The 18,512-nt window shown below is 41.2% G+C and overlaps 1 protein-coding gene across 1 annotated transcript; it reads right to left on the bottom strand.

Annotated features, from left to right (window-relative positions):
• Positions 1-1,988: 1,988 nt before the first annotated feature.
• Positions 1,989-17,821, bottom strand: cpe (carboxypeptidase E). Its single transcript, XM_073467344.1, has 9 exons — positions 17,438-17,821; positions 7,503-7,699; positions 7,121-7,288; positions 5,760-5,877; positions 5,230-5,412; positions 4,780-4,919; positions 4,265-4,364; positions 3,916-4,034; positions 1,989-3,192 (listed from the first exon to the last, which is right to left on the bottom strand). Exons 1-9 carry the CDS (start codon positions 17,676-17,678, stop codon positions 3,094-3,096), a joined length of 1,365 nt encoding a protein of 454 aa, XP_073323445.1. The 5' UTR covers positions 17,679-17,821; the 3' UTR covers positions 1,989-3,093.
• Between the last annotated feature and the right edge of the window lie 691 nt (positions 17,822-18,512).

Genomic DNA, 18,512 nt, shown 5'->3' with positions numbered 1-18,512 from the left:
AAATTAATCACAGCTTCCAGGCAAATAAAGCAATAAACCTTTAAATAAACTGTTTGGTCATCTGCCAAGTACCAAACAACATCAGACAAAGTTAGCATCCAGCTAGCTTAAAGCTAATGATTCGTTTAGCATCTAATTAGCGAGCTAGTTGGTGGGGACCAAACCAGAGCTAAAAGGAGAGATAATATTGAACTTACGTTTGTCAGGTGGATGAAAAACACGACTTCTCCAATGGCGATATTGTTGCTCTTCATCTGTTAAATGTTTAAATAAGCAGCTGTTTGCCGACACGTTAGCCATAACAACTTTATCAATGACAACATTAGCTGTGTGGCTATTAGCTTGTTTAGCACATGTTTCGCCCCCTGGCGGCCGGAAACAGAATGCACTCACATTGACATCTGCAGCATGGGAACAATGAAGCTGATAATCTTCTTTATTTATACTTAACTATTTATTTTACACATAAAATATGTGAAGTATAATTTGCCTAAAAGCCAGAGATCACTGGTGTGCCCGAAGATGAAAGAATCTGTGAATATTGTGACCTAAATGAGGTGGAGAATGACATTAATTTTATTTTATACTGTGCTTTATATCATGATTGATTGAATACCTCTTTGATAAAGTTTTTGCATTTTCTAAATATGTCTCCAAAGCATGTGAGAGGAGGAGGACAGTAAAATACAATATATACATTCCTCTCTTTTGGACTGAAGACTATAATATGACTATGTATGTCCAGACTTACTAACTGGATCAACTTTTGTTTAACTTTTTTTGTGATGTGTGTTTCTTTTTGATTTAATTTGTGTATTGGGCTCAGGGGGCCGTGCTCATGTTTGTATGTCTGTTCTTTATATTTCCTGGCATGTTTTTATGTGAGGGAGGTCTGTTGAGTTGGATGATGTCTCTGATCAGATGTGATGTATTGTGCTACTAGATGATGGTGGGTTAACAAGCCAGAATGTTTGATTTGCTGTAAATCAATGTGTGTGAATAACTCCATGAGGGATGGGTCATATAAATGGATTCCTACAACATTGAAACACATTTTTGAGGGACTTTTCAGTCAATCAATTAATTTATCAGTCTTTATTTGTATAGTGCCAATTCACAACATCTCATGATACTTTCCAAATTGAGCAGGTCTGGACTAAACTCCTTGATTGATATATTTACAGTCAGTCGCCACACTCAGTGGCGAGAAAAAAACTTCCTTTTAACAGGTAGAAACCTCGAGCAGAACCAGACTCAGTGATGACATTAAAATGTAGGCTAGCATTAACTCTTTATCATAATATGTACTATATTTCCATATTAATACAGGCAAACACTAAATATCATTACTAAAGTATATTATGTATTATTTTGGTGTATGCTTTGTACTTTGCAGCTACTAATCACACCACTATGTGCACAATAAAGGCTTATCTTATCTGACTTGAGGACAATATTTGTCCCTTTCTCCAGGTACATTTTAAGCTTTTGAAAAGACACCCATGCAGACAAACATATTCAAGTTTTTTTTTTGTTGCCTTTTTATATTCTAGTTTTATCTCTCTATGTTTAATATTGTATTCATTGTACCTGAAATATGAAGCACCAACTCGGAGTTAAGAGGCACCATAGAAATACGGTTTATTTAACTCATTACAAATGCAAGGTACGTTTAATCCCTTGTAGTAGATGTAGTAGAAAATTTGACTCAACTTTATTTCAATAAGGCCCAAGACTGCAATAAAGAAGTCTCTGAGGAAGGATCCTAAATACTTCATAGCACCATATAGGCCGACCGTATTAAGATGTATTCAGATTGATATCGGACTCATGTAATGCCTCTTTATAAATAAAGGAGGAGATGTGGTTTCAGGTCTGAGGGGCTAACTAGCTTCAGCATCATCAGAAAATACAATACACCGATATACCACTCACAGGTCACACAGTTTCCTTCTTGGTTGGCTAAAACAAAGTTGACGAGACAACAGTTTGACAACATAAAGAGGGAAGTTTTATTGATTAGTTAATTTTTTTTTTTACATTTGTAACTGTTTCTATAGTTGCTATACATTCAATAAATTCTTTCTGTGGTCTCAACTGCATCCATTCAGTTCACTCAGAAGATAAGTAGTAATCTATCCTTGAAAAACAACGTCTACATGTACCACAGTCCCTCGTGTGCCGTACGTATCCCCTGTGTAGTGCAGATACAAAGGAATGGCTTTGGGTAGACTGAGGGGGGACAGATTTATAGGTGTCATGGCCTGGTTTTCTTTGATTTTTTTTTTTTTTAGTTACAAAAACCACATATTTCTTGCTATACCTAGTTCATAAATACAGTATATATTATAACCATTCATCTTGTGCTAAAATCAAAGCTGTGCTGCAGTCAGTTAAAAAAAGAAATCTCCACATCAATAACATATACAGAGAAATGAGCTTGCCTGTATAGATTGTTTACAATATAATGTTTACAGTGATTTTACATTGTTTTTAATGTCCCTGATTATCTCAAAACCATAGTGTTGTATTTTGTATATTACAGAAAAAGAGAAGCAGAGTGTGTGTGAGTGTGTGTGCAGGTCACACTTGTCTTTTTTTGTGTGCACTCGAGTTGTGTGTTTGTGTGATAATACTAAAGCCTGGAGAAACAGAGACATTTAAAACAGAATAAAGACAGATTATTATGGACGGAGCCATGTGGTAATGACGTAAACGGCTCTTTTACATACATAATTACTCAGTCACTCATTGGTTATATAGATGGGTGCCATGGTTACCAATCACGTGTACGATAAAGAACACAATACCACAGAAACCAACATCGATCTCGCTGCCACCAAACGACCTGCAAATCCCTCCTGTGTGGGTCAGCATACAGTATGTTTGTGTGTCTGCAGGATTTTCAAACAACCTACAGGAGTATGAGGCAAACTATTACATTAATAAACAATATAATCAATTAAAATAAAGATTGAAAGAGAACGAAACAAATGAGAGACAATATATTCTTTTTAGAGTGGACGGGCACACAGACTGTTGAATATATTACATCGATGTGCGGACGGTCCGATCACCAGCCAGACAAACGCTTTAGAAGTTCAGTGTCTCTGACATCATCTTCCACCAGTCCATCAGCTCCTCCCGCTCCTCCTCCTTCCTCTCCATCAGAGACTCCAGCTCAAAGTCCACCTGAGACAGAGGGAGATGACGACATGGAGACAGATGAGAGGTAAGAAGTAAAAGATTGCAGTCGAGTCAAAGGACTCGTTCATGAAGTTTCTCAGTCATAGAGGTCATGGTAAAGACTCCTTGAGTCTGTTAGGACTTAAAAACTTGAAAAGATAAGGCTTTTATTCTTTACTTTTCTTATTACTGCCAAATCCCCTGACAAGATCAAAACCACCATTTTGTCAGTCTGTCTCACAGTACTTCTCCACCGCTCCCCCTGTGTGTAAATCAGGTGTAGATGAAGCACCAGATCCTTACTGAGCATGTGCTTTTGTGTTTTTAAAGGCCGATAGCTTTACACACGATTTTGCATTCGTTGAAACCTTTTAGACAGTTCGGGCATCAGTAAAATATGCAGCATCTAGAGTGATCAAGTCCCATTTTCCCATTAGATCCAAGCTTTTCGAAGTCTTCGAAAGTATTCGAGTATTATTAAAATATTTGAATAAATTTGCAGTTGTTTTTTCTTTTAAATTGAACCAAAGATTGCTATTTGTATCAGCTGTTTTTGACTTCTGACTGACAGCGGAGGCATAATGGACGATTTGATCTACGGATGGCGCTAAATTTAGCATTAAAAAAAACATTGTCATGTCCTCTGTCAGCTATCCTTTTGTAAATATGAAGGGGCACAAAGTGAATTTGAGGCAGATTTTGGTTGGTTTATTTGTCTGTGAGTCTTACCCTGGTTGCAGGGCTGTAGGGAACAGCCACCTTCTTGATGACAGTCAGGTATCCTGGGGCAGAGGCGGCCACTTTGAAGTTTCCTGGAGCCAGTAGACGCCAATAGTCTCCGTCTTTGGCTGTAAAATGGAGGTTTTCTCATTAATACATGTATGTAAGCAACAAAAAGAGCATCTAACAGCACAATATAGAGTGTTTTGAGTGTCACTATCACTGAGCAGGTGCAAGTATAAAATCAGCTCCTGAAAAAGTGGTGCGATATCAAGTTTGTCCACCAGATGGCATTACAACACTTTGCCATTACACTTCTCATGTCACACCTCATGAATTTTGCACTGGATGCTGATACCTGTAGTGATGTCATGGTCGATGCCCTCCACGGAGATGGTGGCATTGAAGATGGGGTTGCCCTGCAGGTCACGCACGAAGCCCTTGACGCCACGGTGAACCTTCAAAACAAAAATCAAAGACTGGCTGAAGCAAATGAAGGCTTGGTTCAAGGACAGAGTGGAGAAATATCTGTTTGGGGATGGATGGAGCTCTTTGGATGGGGAAATACACTAAAATGACACATGGACATTTTGGATTCCTTACGTAACTGTAACCATGAACCGTTGTGTCAAAATGTACACAGTCCTCGACCAGAAAAGCAACGGCAACACTGACAACAACTGACATCTCGAAATAGCAAAGGTCAATGACGATGTGGTGAAAGGTGAATGTTGTCAAAGGTTAGGGTGGATGGTTGTGACTCTGACACAGTGAGACAGTGCTTTATGTCCCATCACCAAACGGTCAAACAGTATATCTTATTCTACCACCACATAAGATCTCATGAAATACTTCCCTCATGGTGTTGCCTACCTGCTCGATGTAGTTGACCAGCGAGTTGCGGTTCTGGTCCCAGTAGTTCTTGAGCGTGTCCTCATTGGGGAACTTGTCACAGCTGAGCTCCAGAGTGATTTCAAAGCTGTTGCTGCTGAGGTAGTTGAAATCCTGCATTCCTGTAATGGGTCACGAAGAGGGGGATACAGACATTAACGAGAGAAAGCGGAAGGAAGTAGAGACGCTGTCTGGTTTTAGTGATTTTCAGAAGACATATAGCATTTTTTTCTGGCAGCTACAAAGCTCACAACGCATTGGGGTGATAAAAGCACAACACCAGCAACATTCGGTATCCGGCCGATCTGCTCCCAGGAACAGGCTCATCTGTCTCTGCTCTGCTAGTTTCTGCCTGATAAAGCTCAGGATAGACACACAAGGCCAAAACAAGCGTCTCCATCTTTTTCATATCAGTAGCTGGCTGTTTCTCACCTCCTGGCACGCTGTACCAGGCCCCTCCATTAGTGATGCCATCCTTAAAGCTGGAGTCGTCGTCATTCTTACGGCAGGGGGGTCGGTGCGGGTCGGACATGACTGGGTTGTAGATGGAGTAGGCCTTCGCCAGAGACTTGAACATCACATCATCAGGACTGGCGCTGTACTCGTGGGGGTAGCCTGCGAGGAGGAACAAGAGGGAAGGGAACAAACAAGTGCACGGTGTTTAGATAAAGTGTTACTGTAACTGAACACCTGCATCTGCAACGCATTAAACGTGCGCCTGCACAAACACAATTTGTTTACTTTGAGTAATAATGCGCAGGAAGCCAGAGAGGGAAACATTTTCCATCTGATTTAAATTAGAGTTACGACATTCTGAGGAAAAAGAATAAAGTGTTTCTTGTTTACGGGTCAAACATTTTACATCATTAAACCAGTGGAAACATTCTCATATAGAGCAAGGGCAGCTTTTATAGGACGGGAAAACAGGGTGTGTTTGAGATTGTGTGCGTGTGTTTATGTACCAGTGCGGGTCTTATCATATGGGTAGTTGGCCACCACGTCTCCTCCGTGCAGGTTAGCTGAGAGGACGAAGGGGATGTCCATGATCCAGTGGATCACTGCCTTTGTCTCTGGAGCCAGCTGCAAAGGAAATAACTCCTAAATGACTAATACTTCAAAATACATACTCCAACCAAAACCAACAACACAACAATCTTACTGACAAGTACAGCCTAATGTTATTTATTCCTCCGTGCCACAGCCCTCCACAGCTATTATCACTGGGTGACACTTTCCTTTATTATGATGAACATTGGCTCTGTAGTTTATTTTAAACCTATAATACCTGATTTTTTGGTGACTTGACTGGTGACAGTTAAGGAGCAACATTATCATTCAGAGCCTGATTGATACTCGATTATTGGGGCAGTTTCTGATACCAGCATTAGGGATTAAAAAATTCTGATGATGATATATCGGCCGATGCACACAAGCACACTTCTGACAAGGATATGTACCAGAGACAGGATATTTTACAGTTTAACTAAAAACTTTATTGTCGAAAATAACATCAGTGCACTGAAACCATCACTGGGAATCTAATAATTAGAAATTACCCCAAGCATCTTATGTGCAATACGTGATTAAAATAAAGGTTTTCATATATACAGTATGTGGCACGTGTTGGACCACATATACGCCCGCCCATACCAATATATATCTGTGATAGGCCAATATTGGCCCATAATACTGGCCAAGCCATATATCGGTTGGGCTCTATCATCATTCATTTTGAGTTAAGCTCTGTCTTCAGTCTCCACCACTCCACAGCGGGATATCTGTCTCTTTAGCTGCTAAATTCTCCACTTTGTTCACCAGCTGGTCGCTAAATTTGTCATTTGTTGCTGAGCAAGTGGTGTACAGTAGGTTTTAATTATTTTTCAATGAAAACAGCTGCCGGCTGTGAATAATAAGACAGCAGTGAGAGTGAACAGACAGCTGGGACTACATAAAGCTACGTAAATCCTTGGCAAGCTGCAGATTCAGGTGATAATTCTCTGTAGCTTTATCAGTGGCGTGGGAGTGACTACTTTACACTTTCAAACTGTCATCTGATACATCGTTAAATAAAAAAATCTAGCCGTTTCACTCACAAGAGAACTGTATGTTTATTATTCCACACATAAAAATAGTCCCTAACAAACACACTATTTTATCCTGTGTGAGTAGTGTTTGTAAACTACAGTGGGCAAATGTTTTGGTAGATGTTTAAAAAAAATGAGATTATACTTTTATATATTAAGTTTGAAAAGATGTTCTGGGTTAGGCCTTATCCTTTAATCACTTGTTCTGTCTAAATGTGTGATGTGTGTCTCTTTGGTACCTTGGTGTTTTCATCCACGGCCTTCTTCATGTTCTGCAGCAGGTGGTTGTTGGCTCCACCCTCCCGCTCATTGATGTAGATGATGCGGTCCAGGTCGGGGAAGTTACGGTTCAGATCCACCCCCTGCGCGTTACTGCGGCCGACAAACCAGTCCTTGATCTCCCCGGGCTTAGCAGGGAAGAGGAGATAATGTTTAGACGTTCACGGGAGTCAAGCGAGACTGTCTGGAGCTTAATAATTAGTAATCTTGATGTGTATGTGAGCTGTAAGGCCAATGTTTAAAATCAGTGTTCGTAGTCTTCTGAGCTTAATCTGCCTGGTGGCAAATCCCCGGGTCAGATTTCTGTATATGCAGAGTGTTTCTGTCGTGCTGTGTAATCACCTGAGAGGCAGCCTTCTCAAAGCCGTCTGGGTTCATGGAGGGCATGAGGTGGATGCGTGTGTTGTGGACGAGGTCGATGATGGTCTCGTTGCCTTGCTGGTACTGGTTGCACAGGTATTGAGCCAGGTTGATGAGCAGCTCTCGGCCCACGGCTTCGTTGCCGTGCATGTTGGCGATGTACTTAAACTCAGGCTCACCTGCAGGGAACAAAGAGACACTTACTGTGTTACTGCGTCACACACAGAGCTAATAGATAAGATACAACTACATTATGCATTCAACCTTCATCTGTATAGCGTGTTAATGGCTCAGAGGGGACACACACTGGATCTACACACTCCAGCAGTGACGAACACACTGACTCATCAGCTGAAAGGTTAAACTGAATTGAACGTCGCAGTCCAGGACTCCATTTGGGAAATAATGGTCAAGATTACTGAGTGACACTGTCACAGATTGTTCCGTTAAATCTTGGTGGAGAGCAGCCGGCTGGAGTGACAGGTCTGGGATCAGATTCGACTGCATCACAGGGAGTCTGACCCCAGGACATGATGCTACAAAATGAGCCATCCTCGGGGATTTGTGCAACACAACACTCTGTGCTTTTTGTACTGTTGCATGTAATCAGTGAGTCATCCCTCATGTGGTCACTGCTTTCACAAGAAAAAGGAAATATGAAACTCATGTTTTCAGTTGCTAAATATGATGATATTTCACAAATTTGAAAAGCTGTTTCATACGTGATAAACATTATGTCAAAATCATTCCTCACGTAAAATAATGTTTCACGTTTGATAAACATGTGAAAGAGTTCATTCTCAAAATGGATGCTCGTTTACTCAGACTGCAGCCAAGGATTAATGACATTATTATTATTTGACTTCTTTTTATTTCCTTTCATCAATTGCAATCATACAGTGCTGTCATATGTTCAAAGATGCAACTCTTTTCTTCTATTGCATCTTTTTATTGTCCGCATTTAGTTTCCACTACTGAAAATAAATGAATAGTGACAGTCATCCAGGACACAAACGGAAAAAAGGGGTACATTATAAAAGAGAAGATGAAATAAACACACCAATAAAAATAGACGTGTAGTGTTCAATTAAAATTAATTTACCGTCTCTTAGATCGGTTGAAGAAGTGTGATATACCTGGGGACCATTTAGTCGGGCACATTGTTTTCAGTGTTGATTAATCTGAAGATTGTTTTTGCCGTAACTCTTTTATAAGACTTCAGAATAAGGTTATAGAAAATGCTTTCTGTATGTGTTTGATTCTACATTTGTTTCCATGACTAGACTGCTTCACCTCTGCTAGCTTTGCTTTTCTTTATCACAGGAGATTTTGGTTCGGAGCTGTTGTATCATCTAATTTAGGAAACCTGTGTTTTTAATGACCATCTGTTTAATATGTATTAATAAGCTCTTCCTTCTCTTCAAGAGTTTTAAAGGAGCTATTTTAAGCTTAAAGATGATTAAAAGACAACTTTCTGTAGCTGTTCAAAGTGCTGAGAAAGAAAATGTAGCTCGAGACCAGCAGATGGTGAGGTGTGTGTGTGTGTGTGTGTGTGTGTGTGTGTGTCTGAAGCCAAAATACAGCAGGGGTCCTGTTTTTACAGGGGGGCTTTTGTGTGTGTGTGTTTTTTTTTATTGTTTCTTACCTCTGATTAGACCATTTCCAGGGATTGTTTTTCTACTTGCACTTCTTACGTTACTAAAATTAATTTGTCGAGCTGGTAAACTCTATGAAAATAACGCTTTCAAGATGTAATCCTCGCATTTCTTTGAGTGTTTGATGCATCTGTAAATTATTCCCAGAGGCTTCATGAGTGAGTAGCGCATGCATACACATGCACACACACCACCAAACACACATCTGGTACTCAGGTTATTTTTAAATGCTGGTTTTTCTCTGAGTTGCTACTAATGATTTCAAGACTACAATTAACTCTTTCTGTCCTGACGCTGGTGAATGTTTTTTACAGGCTTCAGAGGCCTGACAGAGCTGTCGAACACACACACACACACACACACACACACACACACACACACACACACACAACACACACACACACACTTTGAAGTTGGACTTCTAAATGAGTTACTGTGATTCAAGCTATTACACAGATGCTCAGTATCTGGAGACCTTTCCATTGTCCAACACATGTAGGTTTTGATGAATCAGGATGTTTTGGGGTAAGGTGCTGATGTAGGCCAGGCAGGAGGAGGGCTGTTGATAATTTACTGCATAAATCCTTTTGTATTCATTTTAATTATCATTTTTGCTAACTCACATTTGCATAACAGCTTTGTTTACTCTCTAAACACACAGACACAGAGAGGATGCATTTTTACACAAAGGCGAGCATGACGCATCACTGCGTAGGTGGAACAAATCAAACTGCCCTTTTTCCTCCAGCCAGCGGTGTCTTTTCCCTTTTATCTCAATTTATGACTCTTCTCTATGCGACTGTCTGTACTTCTCTGAGCGTTTACGCTCTTGTGCACACCCATAACCACACACACGCAGTGAAAGAAAACGCGTGCATGTGAAACACCATTTCAAGTGTGATAACATCGCATATGGGTACATATGGTTTCTTTTACAGTTCACTTTGAAATGTATAGCCACATGTGATACCAATTTCCCATTTGTGTTTTCAAACAGAAACAGATGAATTCGCTACATGTAAAGCAAAACAATAAAAAAGTTGGACCAGGTTAGGAGGTGAAAGGAAAGGCAGAGGTTGTCACGGTTTTGGTTTTTGGTTGGATATTTCCTGTTTTATTTTGTAGTTATGTCCACTGTCTTGTTGTCACTTCCTGCTTGCTGTGTCCCCAGTGTTGTTTCCCTCCTGTGTTTGTCCCCAGCCTGACCCCCCGACACACACACACCTGTTAGCAGTTAGTACTGCCCTGTTCCCAGTGTCTCTCCACCTGCACCTCATCCTTCGTTAGTTTGGTTTAAGTCTTTGTTGGTTTGTTGTCACTTTGTGTTCGTCCACGTGTCTCCTGTCCCCGTGTGTTACCTGTGTTCCTGATTTGTCCTCAATGTTTTTATTACTTTGGTATTTTCCTTTGCCTGTCATTTTATTGTTTGCACTTTAGGATTTTGGGACTCCAGTTCATTAAAGCTCGCTTTTTGTTCTTTACCATCCTGCCTCTGCGTGTCTTACACACTAACTATCACAAAAATTTAATGATGTAATAGTTTTGACCTTCAAGGTCTTCTTCAGCAAATAAATAAATAGTACATAAATGAGAAACATTATGAGTTTTTATTTTGTGTCATGTGCCCATTCAAAATTGTAGGAGCTGTCCTTTGGTGGCAGCAACTAACAAATCTATTTAACCCAAATAGTTTACAATGATTTCAAATGGATACAACTAGAAAATTACTTTCTTTTTCTTTGAAAAATTACTTTAAGCAACAAAATGTAACTTCCTGGAGAAAGATAGTTGAATGAGTCCTGTCAAATACTGACGCTATGGGCTGGCAGCTCGAGTCGGGCGCCAACCCAGAGCAGGATAAGACAACCTGGGGATGAGACTCAACAATCAGATCTGTCTCCAGGGGGTTACATTTAGTTGCTTTGAATGCTAATCAATCAAATCAGGCTGGAACATAGGTGTGATGTGGCACGACTGCAGGTGAATTCTGCCGTCCACGGGTCGATAAAATACATCTGATGCGAACAAAGCCCACTGCATCATCCTTCACTTTGTCAAAGGCGACTGGCAGGTGATCAATGCGGTCTCCTAGGCGACGACGTAATAATGACTGCCGCTGCGACGACATCAGGGAAGCACCACATTAGAGTGCTCCCAGTCATCGTGGCAACGCTGACATAGGCAGGTGCTCGGGGAGACAAATCTACTCGGGGGATGAGTAAACACTCTGCCTGTCTCACGCTCGCGTACACACACACACACACACACACACACACACACACACACATATACAAGCAGTATGTCAGCTCTGAATGACTGCCAGCTCTGTCATCTGATATCACATAGACACACATAAAGGAACAGATCGAGCACCAAACAGGAGAAATATGCTGAAAGGCGGGATCATATCGGATTACATCATTTATTTTTCTTGGTTAATCAATACGTTTTTCGATCTATAAATTGTCAGAAAATGGTGACAAAGGTTGATCATCGTTTCCCCGTATAACAAGATGATGTTCACAACCCAAAGTGAACTGTCAGAAGCAGATTATGTGGAGATTAGTCAGACTGCTTAATTGATTATCAAAATAGATGGGAATTAATTTAATAGTCGACAATCGATCGGTTTAATCGATGCAGCTAAGACTCAAATAATAGCTGATACATGCGCGTAAAGCCAAGGTCTTAAACCATCAGCTATCCTCTGTTCTACTACAGCTTCTGTGACTAAACATTACTCTTTTTTTAATATCTTTTTATAAAGCTCTCAGATTTTTTAAAAAAACCCACCACCTACTGTGTTGTCAACTCTAAATAGAATGTTTCTTACTTTAAATGAAGCGACAACTACTGTGATGATTATTTATTATTATCTGTTAATCTGCTGATTATTTTCTTGATTGTCTGGTGCATAAAATGTCTTGTTTTGTCCAACAAACAGTCCAAAACCAAAAGTATTCAGCTGACTTCAACAATTAATCGATTATCAAAATAGTTGATTCGTTTCTGTTCATTAATTATAGTATTACTTGGTTAATTGTTTCAGTTTTAATATTAAAAAGATTTCATCAATGATTGAAGTACTTAACATCTCAATTCTTGGCCAGTAGACGCTTTGTGGGAGCCTTTTTGAATCCTAGTGAACTAGCAGATACATATTAAACTCTTAGCAGGTAGAACGGAGGCAATGAAAGGAGGTGAAGTGACGTCACGCAGCACGATGAGATGCAGAAGATGAAGCACGCAGATAACTCGAGTATGAACTGCACGGCAGGAAATCGTGATGAAATTCGAGAGAAAAAAAGGAACCAAAGAAAGAGAACGAAAAATGAAAATGTGCCGAGAAGAAAGCCAGAAACAGAAAACAGAATTTGCAAACATGAAGAAGAAGAAGAAGAAGAAGAAGAAGAAGAAGAAGAAGAAGAAGAAGAAGAAGGCAGAGAGGAGGAGGAGGGTGGATGCCGCTGTCTGATGTATAATAAATGACCTCTGGCTGATGCCTTGGCCTTTCTCTCATCCTCCTTCCTCTTCTGCCTCTCCCTTATTCCCTCTACGTGTTTTGGACCACCTCTCTTCTCCTCCCTCGACACCCCTCGCACTCCTGTTACATTTGCCGTTTTCTCAATCATCATTCCTTTCTTTTTTATCTCCGTTGCTCATCGACTCCTCCTTCCTCTCGGCTGTTTTTGTAATCTCTGCTCGAGGAGCTCCTCGCTGCTAAAATGTCCAAACAATGCACCGAGTTCACACCCAATTCTCCTCTGTTCTCCTCCATCGTAACGTGCACTATTATATTATATTTCATGTCCACCTGTGTTCCACTTTATATATATTACATCATCATATGTCATTTGATACGACCACATCCAGCAGTGTGTCTGGCTGCTATACAGTTTTACTGGGCATCTGTGTGCGTGCTCACGGGGGATTACATACTTCCTCTGTCATCTGATAAAACAGTCCAGAGTCTCCGCCACATGCGATGGTGCGCAGCGTATTGGATGAAGCAGTGCCTCTTACTGACATTATTTTTTTTCACCTTCAGACAAAGGCAAACCCATTACAAGATAGGGTTTCTCCTCATACTAGAGAAGCCCTGTAAATATGTTCCAGACGTGAGAGTCGAAAGAGTTTGGCCAGAGCCCACTTCACTGAGGAGAAACCCTTCTTTGTAGCTCTTGTTCGCTCAAATAGGACCCAGCTGCTGGAAGCAGACAAGTTTTATTCAGAGCCACGACTTAAGTAGAAATAGTAATACTGCACAAGTGTAACACATTTGTAGGCCTACTTGAAGCGACGTTCAACTCAGGAAATGCTCTCATGTATTTAATGGCAGACACTATAAAAACAAGACTCTTGCTGCTTTAATGTATTTACTTAAGGTAAACATAAAGCTAGCAGCTGGTTAGCTTAGCTTAAGGAGGGACAGGACAACGCGGGAAACGGTTCAGAGGAAACAACAAACGCCTTCCTCTATAGATCACAATTTAACACGTTTTATTTTATGTTTTGTTTGTTTGTTCAGCACAAAAACAAAAGTGTAAAAAAAAAAAGACAATTTGTCTTTTTATGAGGGGTTATGTTCAGAACAAATCTTTGGCGCCGAGCAGTTGCCTAGCAACAAGCTGTCCTGTCCAAGAAATAGTCCAACACATCACCCCTGTGAAACAACAAACTGTGGTTTGTACTCCTCTCTTTTGTTAATAGTGAGAAGTAGAGGAGTTGATATACAAATAGTTGCCCATTTACACATCCAGCAAACACGCAGCATTAGCATTCATTTGGAGTCATGTCAAACCAAGTCCAATATTCACCCTGTTAGCATGCTTTTAATTGGCTCTTTAGCTAACTGTGTAGCAGCCACATGTTCCACTTTCTTCAGCAGCTAGTCGCTAACTCTGTCTGCTGTTTGGAGCTGGGCCAGTAGCGCTACTCGCTTGAGATTTTTCACTGAAAACAGCCGCCTGATGCTAGCGACGTTGAACATAAATAGGCTACATGCAGCAGTAAAACAAAATCAATGAGTTTAACAGTGCAACATTTATGAATTGGCAACCAAACAAGTAACCATTAACTGCTATTAACCGTAGCTGCTGTAAGCTCGTTAGCTCAAAACTGTTATTTGTTCACATTCTCTTCATAAATTTCTGTTCATTTTGAATGTTTTAAACTAAAATTCTTACATATTGCCCCTTTAAAGATGCTATAAATCACCATAGAGCTGAATGGGAACTGCAGAGTTTGAGTTTATCTCTACTAGCGACCCCTATCAGTACTGATGTGACCCATTGCCGATATAAAAATAAGCATTATGGCTGCTTACTTAGGCAAGTCCTTCTCAGTAACTGCACTTTCCACCGCTGCCCTACACCGTGTTCCTGCACTGTATATTAATATGTAACCAGCGTGTTGACACTCTTGGCTATAGGCAGTTCCTGTGCCGCAGAGTCTGACAGATGGCTGCTTACTGACAGATGCATGCGCTCAGGACTGTCGTGCTCCGGAGCAGAGCCAGCCAGCCAACCAGGAGCTGACAGACAGCTCAGTGCACTAAGCCGATCTGTTGCCCCGGCAACTGCTATTTCGGCTCCACCTTTAGAGTTTCAACACATCGCAGGGTCAGATAAAATATTGGTTGAGCAACATAAAGGGAAGCTCAAGAAACGCTTCCTGTCTTTTCTAGCCCTGATACAGGAAACATCATCTCTCTCGTCTTCCTCCACTCATCTTTGCTCCATCGGTCTCTGGAGCTCTTCTCCCTGGTTCCCTCTCTGTTTCATCCCCCTCCTTCTTACCATGAATGTTTTGCTCAGCAGAGGTGGAGGGAGAGGCGAGGATAGGAGGGGAGAGGCAGTGGCGGTGGTGGTGGTGGTGGTAGGGGGGGGTGCTGCCCCCGTTGGTGAAACGGCAGCTTGGAAACTCATCTGGTAGTAATAAGTGCTCCGCGACGCTACTGTGACTCATGCCTGCGTACGCCCACCGGACTATTACAGGCTTATTTAGTACGTCCATACGGTCATTAGACTCAGTGACCATGTGAGCTGCAAAACACACAAAACCTGTGGTGCACCGTTGAGACCACACAGAGAAGAAAATACACCTTTATGACAAAAACGTACATGAGACGTATAGTTGAAGCACCACAAACTAGACTGTAAACTATATATACAGTAATTACAGGGAAAATCTTGTTTTTCTTTTGAGGACTCTGCTTCAGGATTACTCGGGTGACATTAATCACTTCCTGCAGTGTCACCGTTACGTCTCCTGATTAGACAGCAATCGCTGACACTTCCCAGGCGTTCATTAAGGTTATGTACCACAGGTTAATCCATTCATGTTGCATGATTGCTCTGTAGGTGGAAACACATCGTCTCTCAGTATCAGGAATACAAAGTGTAGTTTCTTTAGTCTTCCAGGCTGGTGAACTCAATTTTAAGAGATTAATCGTGTATCGCGATAAAAAACACTCACATCGGGATAATTGTGTATATCCTCTCATGAATGTCTTGAAAGATCCGTCTAGCTCGCTGACATACAGTCCTATATTGGTTTCCTGACTTATTTTGAATTATCTGCGCCTGACACCATGTCTGAAGACTCAGATTCTGTTTGTTTTCTATCTGTGATGCAATAAAAATATTTGTTTCTGAGGAACATGTAAGATTTAAGTGAACCCAGTAAGCTTTGGTGCAATTTAAGTTTTAATTTGAATGTTTTAAGAATATTTTGATGATTGTCGGAATAAAATTGTGTTGGACAGGATAATCTTGACGTGAAAGTTTCATGTCGTCTCAAGCCTGTAAACAGTTTTTGAAATATATTTCTAAAATATTACATGTCAGACTTTGTCAGGGATTGAACGATAAAGTCCTTATTTCCATCGTTGTCCAGCAATGAAGATGGAGACAGGAATTTATTATCTGACTTCAAGAAAAAGACAATGCTAGAGTTTCGATTTAATTCCAGCCTGAAACTAAAATGCCACAAAGGCCCAATATAAAACTTAATAGCCTCAAACTGCACTCACTCACAGATCGGATTTTCATCACAATCCAAGCACTATTCCCAGAGAAATTAACGAAAATGTTGAAAAACGCCCTATGTCGCAATGTTAAGGAAAGTCAGAAAAAATTCAAGGATCTGCACCAAAAGTCAGTGGGATCTAATCTGGGTTGAGTCCCATCCTCCATCCAAGTTTTGTGGAAATCCGTTTAGTAGTTTTTGTGTCATCCTGCTTACAAACCAACAAACGAACAAATGGGCGCTGGTGAAAACAGGCGGCAGTAATAAGACAAAACAGGGAAGAAATAAAGGCACATTCTAGAGAAATCGACTCTTACTTTTCTTCACCTCCATCACACAAACACCTGAAGATATTTCAGGCCCATCCTCCATTTCCAAAAAGCTTTAGAAGCCAGGGTACAAACAGCTTCCTCATAGCAGTGTTGCTTTTGGAGATATGTGTCGATTGAAGGTGATGTTGCACCTTTAAAATCAATATTCACACAGGACTTCAGAAAAAGAAGAAGGTGCATTGCATCTAAAACAGCAGCGGTCACTCCTCATATTTGCAGATCCTAAAACCAAGACCTCCGACATCACTTCTTCTACCCTATGGTCCCATCCAGTCCTGCCAGTATGGAGGAGAGTGATGGGGATGCTGGGAAAAGCCCTGACATAGCCCAGGTCTACTATAGGAGCATCATAACTGTACTGGTTCATTTAATATTCAGTCAACGGCTCCCTCCTTTCAGTTTACTCTTTTCTCTGATGTGTTACAGCCACACACTGCTGACACATCTGCTTTTGATTTGAATGGATGTGAACTCAAAACCCAAGTGCGCCGTGCCCATGATCCACCGCCTTTTGGGACGTGTTGGTCAGCATCACGACTCGAGATAAGCGTGAAGAGATCCTTATCAACCAGCAAAATGGCGGCTTTGCGTGGCTGATCCCACAATCTATCATCTAGGCTCCTCTGAAGTGTTGCAGTCAGGCCCCTGCGCTCACCGACACACCTGCGCTCCACCTCTGCGCCTCTCAACATCAGCCGCACGGGTCTCAGTTTAACCCTCACACGATAATAAGAGCAACCGCAGGCTGCTCCTGAATGCGCAATAGTGCGTGATGTGTTTGTGTTATCATCACAGCGTGCGGTGATGAGTTCCTACCATGAAGGGGACAAAAGGGTGCGGGATGCGGGGTGCGCATTCACCGCATTATGAAGCAACACTTTACGTATGCGTAAAAACTGACCAGGCTCGTGCGTCCCGGGGTTGTCGGACATCTCCAGCACCAGCAGCTCGCGGCCCTCGAAGCTCTCCCCGATGGTGTAGATGCGGGTGATGGTCGGGCACTGCAGCCACACCGAAACCAGCGCCTTCCGCAGCTCCTCATAGCGGTGGTACTCGAAGGAGATCTCGCCCTCGGTACCGGCTGCGCTGACCAGGGCGACCACCGCGGCCCCGAATAAAACTACCGACAGCAACTGTTTCATTTTGGCGTGTCCTCGTTTCCCTAAGCCCTGTCTGTCTGTGTGCCTGCCTGCGGCTCGGTCCCAAGCCTTATCTCTGTGCTGCAGCCTCGCTTTAGGCTATAAATATCTGTCCCTGTGCAGCTCTCGCTCCCTCTCCCTCTATCCGAGTGTGATGCGCTGCTGTACCTGAGCGCAGACTGCCTCCACCGTCAAGCCCCACAGAGCATCAGCACATCCGGGCACAGCTTTCAAAATAAAGGGGTTTCTTCAAGAGCGCAACAGCAGAAGGTGCTGAATTTTTCTTTATGTGTTCATGATCAATCAATCAATCAATCAGTCAATCAAACTTTATTTATTTAGCACCTTTCAAACAAATCAAAATGCAACTCAAAGTGATTCAAGTGATTGAAAAAAGACCATGGTATAAAAACAGGTTTAGAGACTAAAACACACCAATTGCAACAAAAGGTGTAGGAGTGAAAATTATAATAGAAAATAAAATAAAATATTGCACATAAAATTTTATAAAATATTATTTAATTTATAAAATATAATATCATAATAAGAAAAACAACAGGTAAATGTAAATATAAAATATAGTAAAAAGAATAAAGGGCTATGATAAAAACAAAATAATGAAAATAATAAGACACTACATGAAAGCCAGGCTGAATAGATAGAATTTTAGTTTATGTTTAAAAGTATCAATATTCCCAGCTCCTATATATATATTTTACATTTTTAATAGACAAAAGGCCAGAATGAAGTTGTGAAAGTATACATCCAGGTAATGCTTGGAGGAAGTCAGTCTTTAGGACTTATACATCAGTAAATAATAATACAAAAAAATCATGA

The sequence above is a fragment of the Pagrus major genome, chromosome 1 (genome assembly GCF_040436345.1).
Source record: "Pagrus major chromosome 1, Pma_NU_1.0".
NCBI lineage: Eukaryota > Metazoa > Chordata > Actinopteri > Spariformes > Sparidae > Pagrus > Pagrus major.
This window is presented reverse-complemented; position numbering and strand designations above follow the sequence as displayed.

Excerpts from the sequence above, each read along its gene's own strand:
- cpe (XM_073467344.1), bottom strand. The coding sequence starts at position 17,678 with ATGAAACAGTTGCTGTCGGTAGTTTTATTCGGGGCCGCGGTGGTCGCC. Across the intron at positions 5,878-7,120 it reads CCGTGGATGAAAACACCAAG|CTGGCTCCAGAGACAAAGGC; the intron begins GTACCAAAGAGA and ends TTTCCTTTGCAG. Across the intron at positions 3,193-3,915 it reads CCTACAGCCCTGCAACCAGG|GTGGACTTTGAGCTGGAGTC; the intron begins GTAAGACTCACA and ends CCTCTGTCTCAG.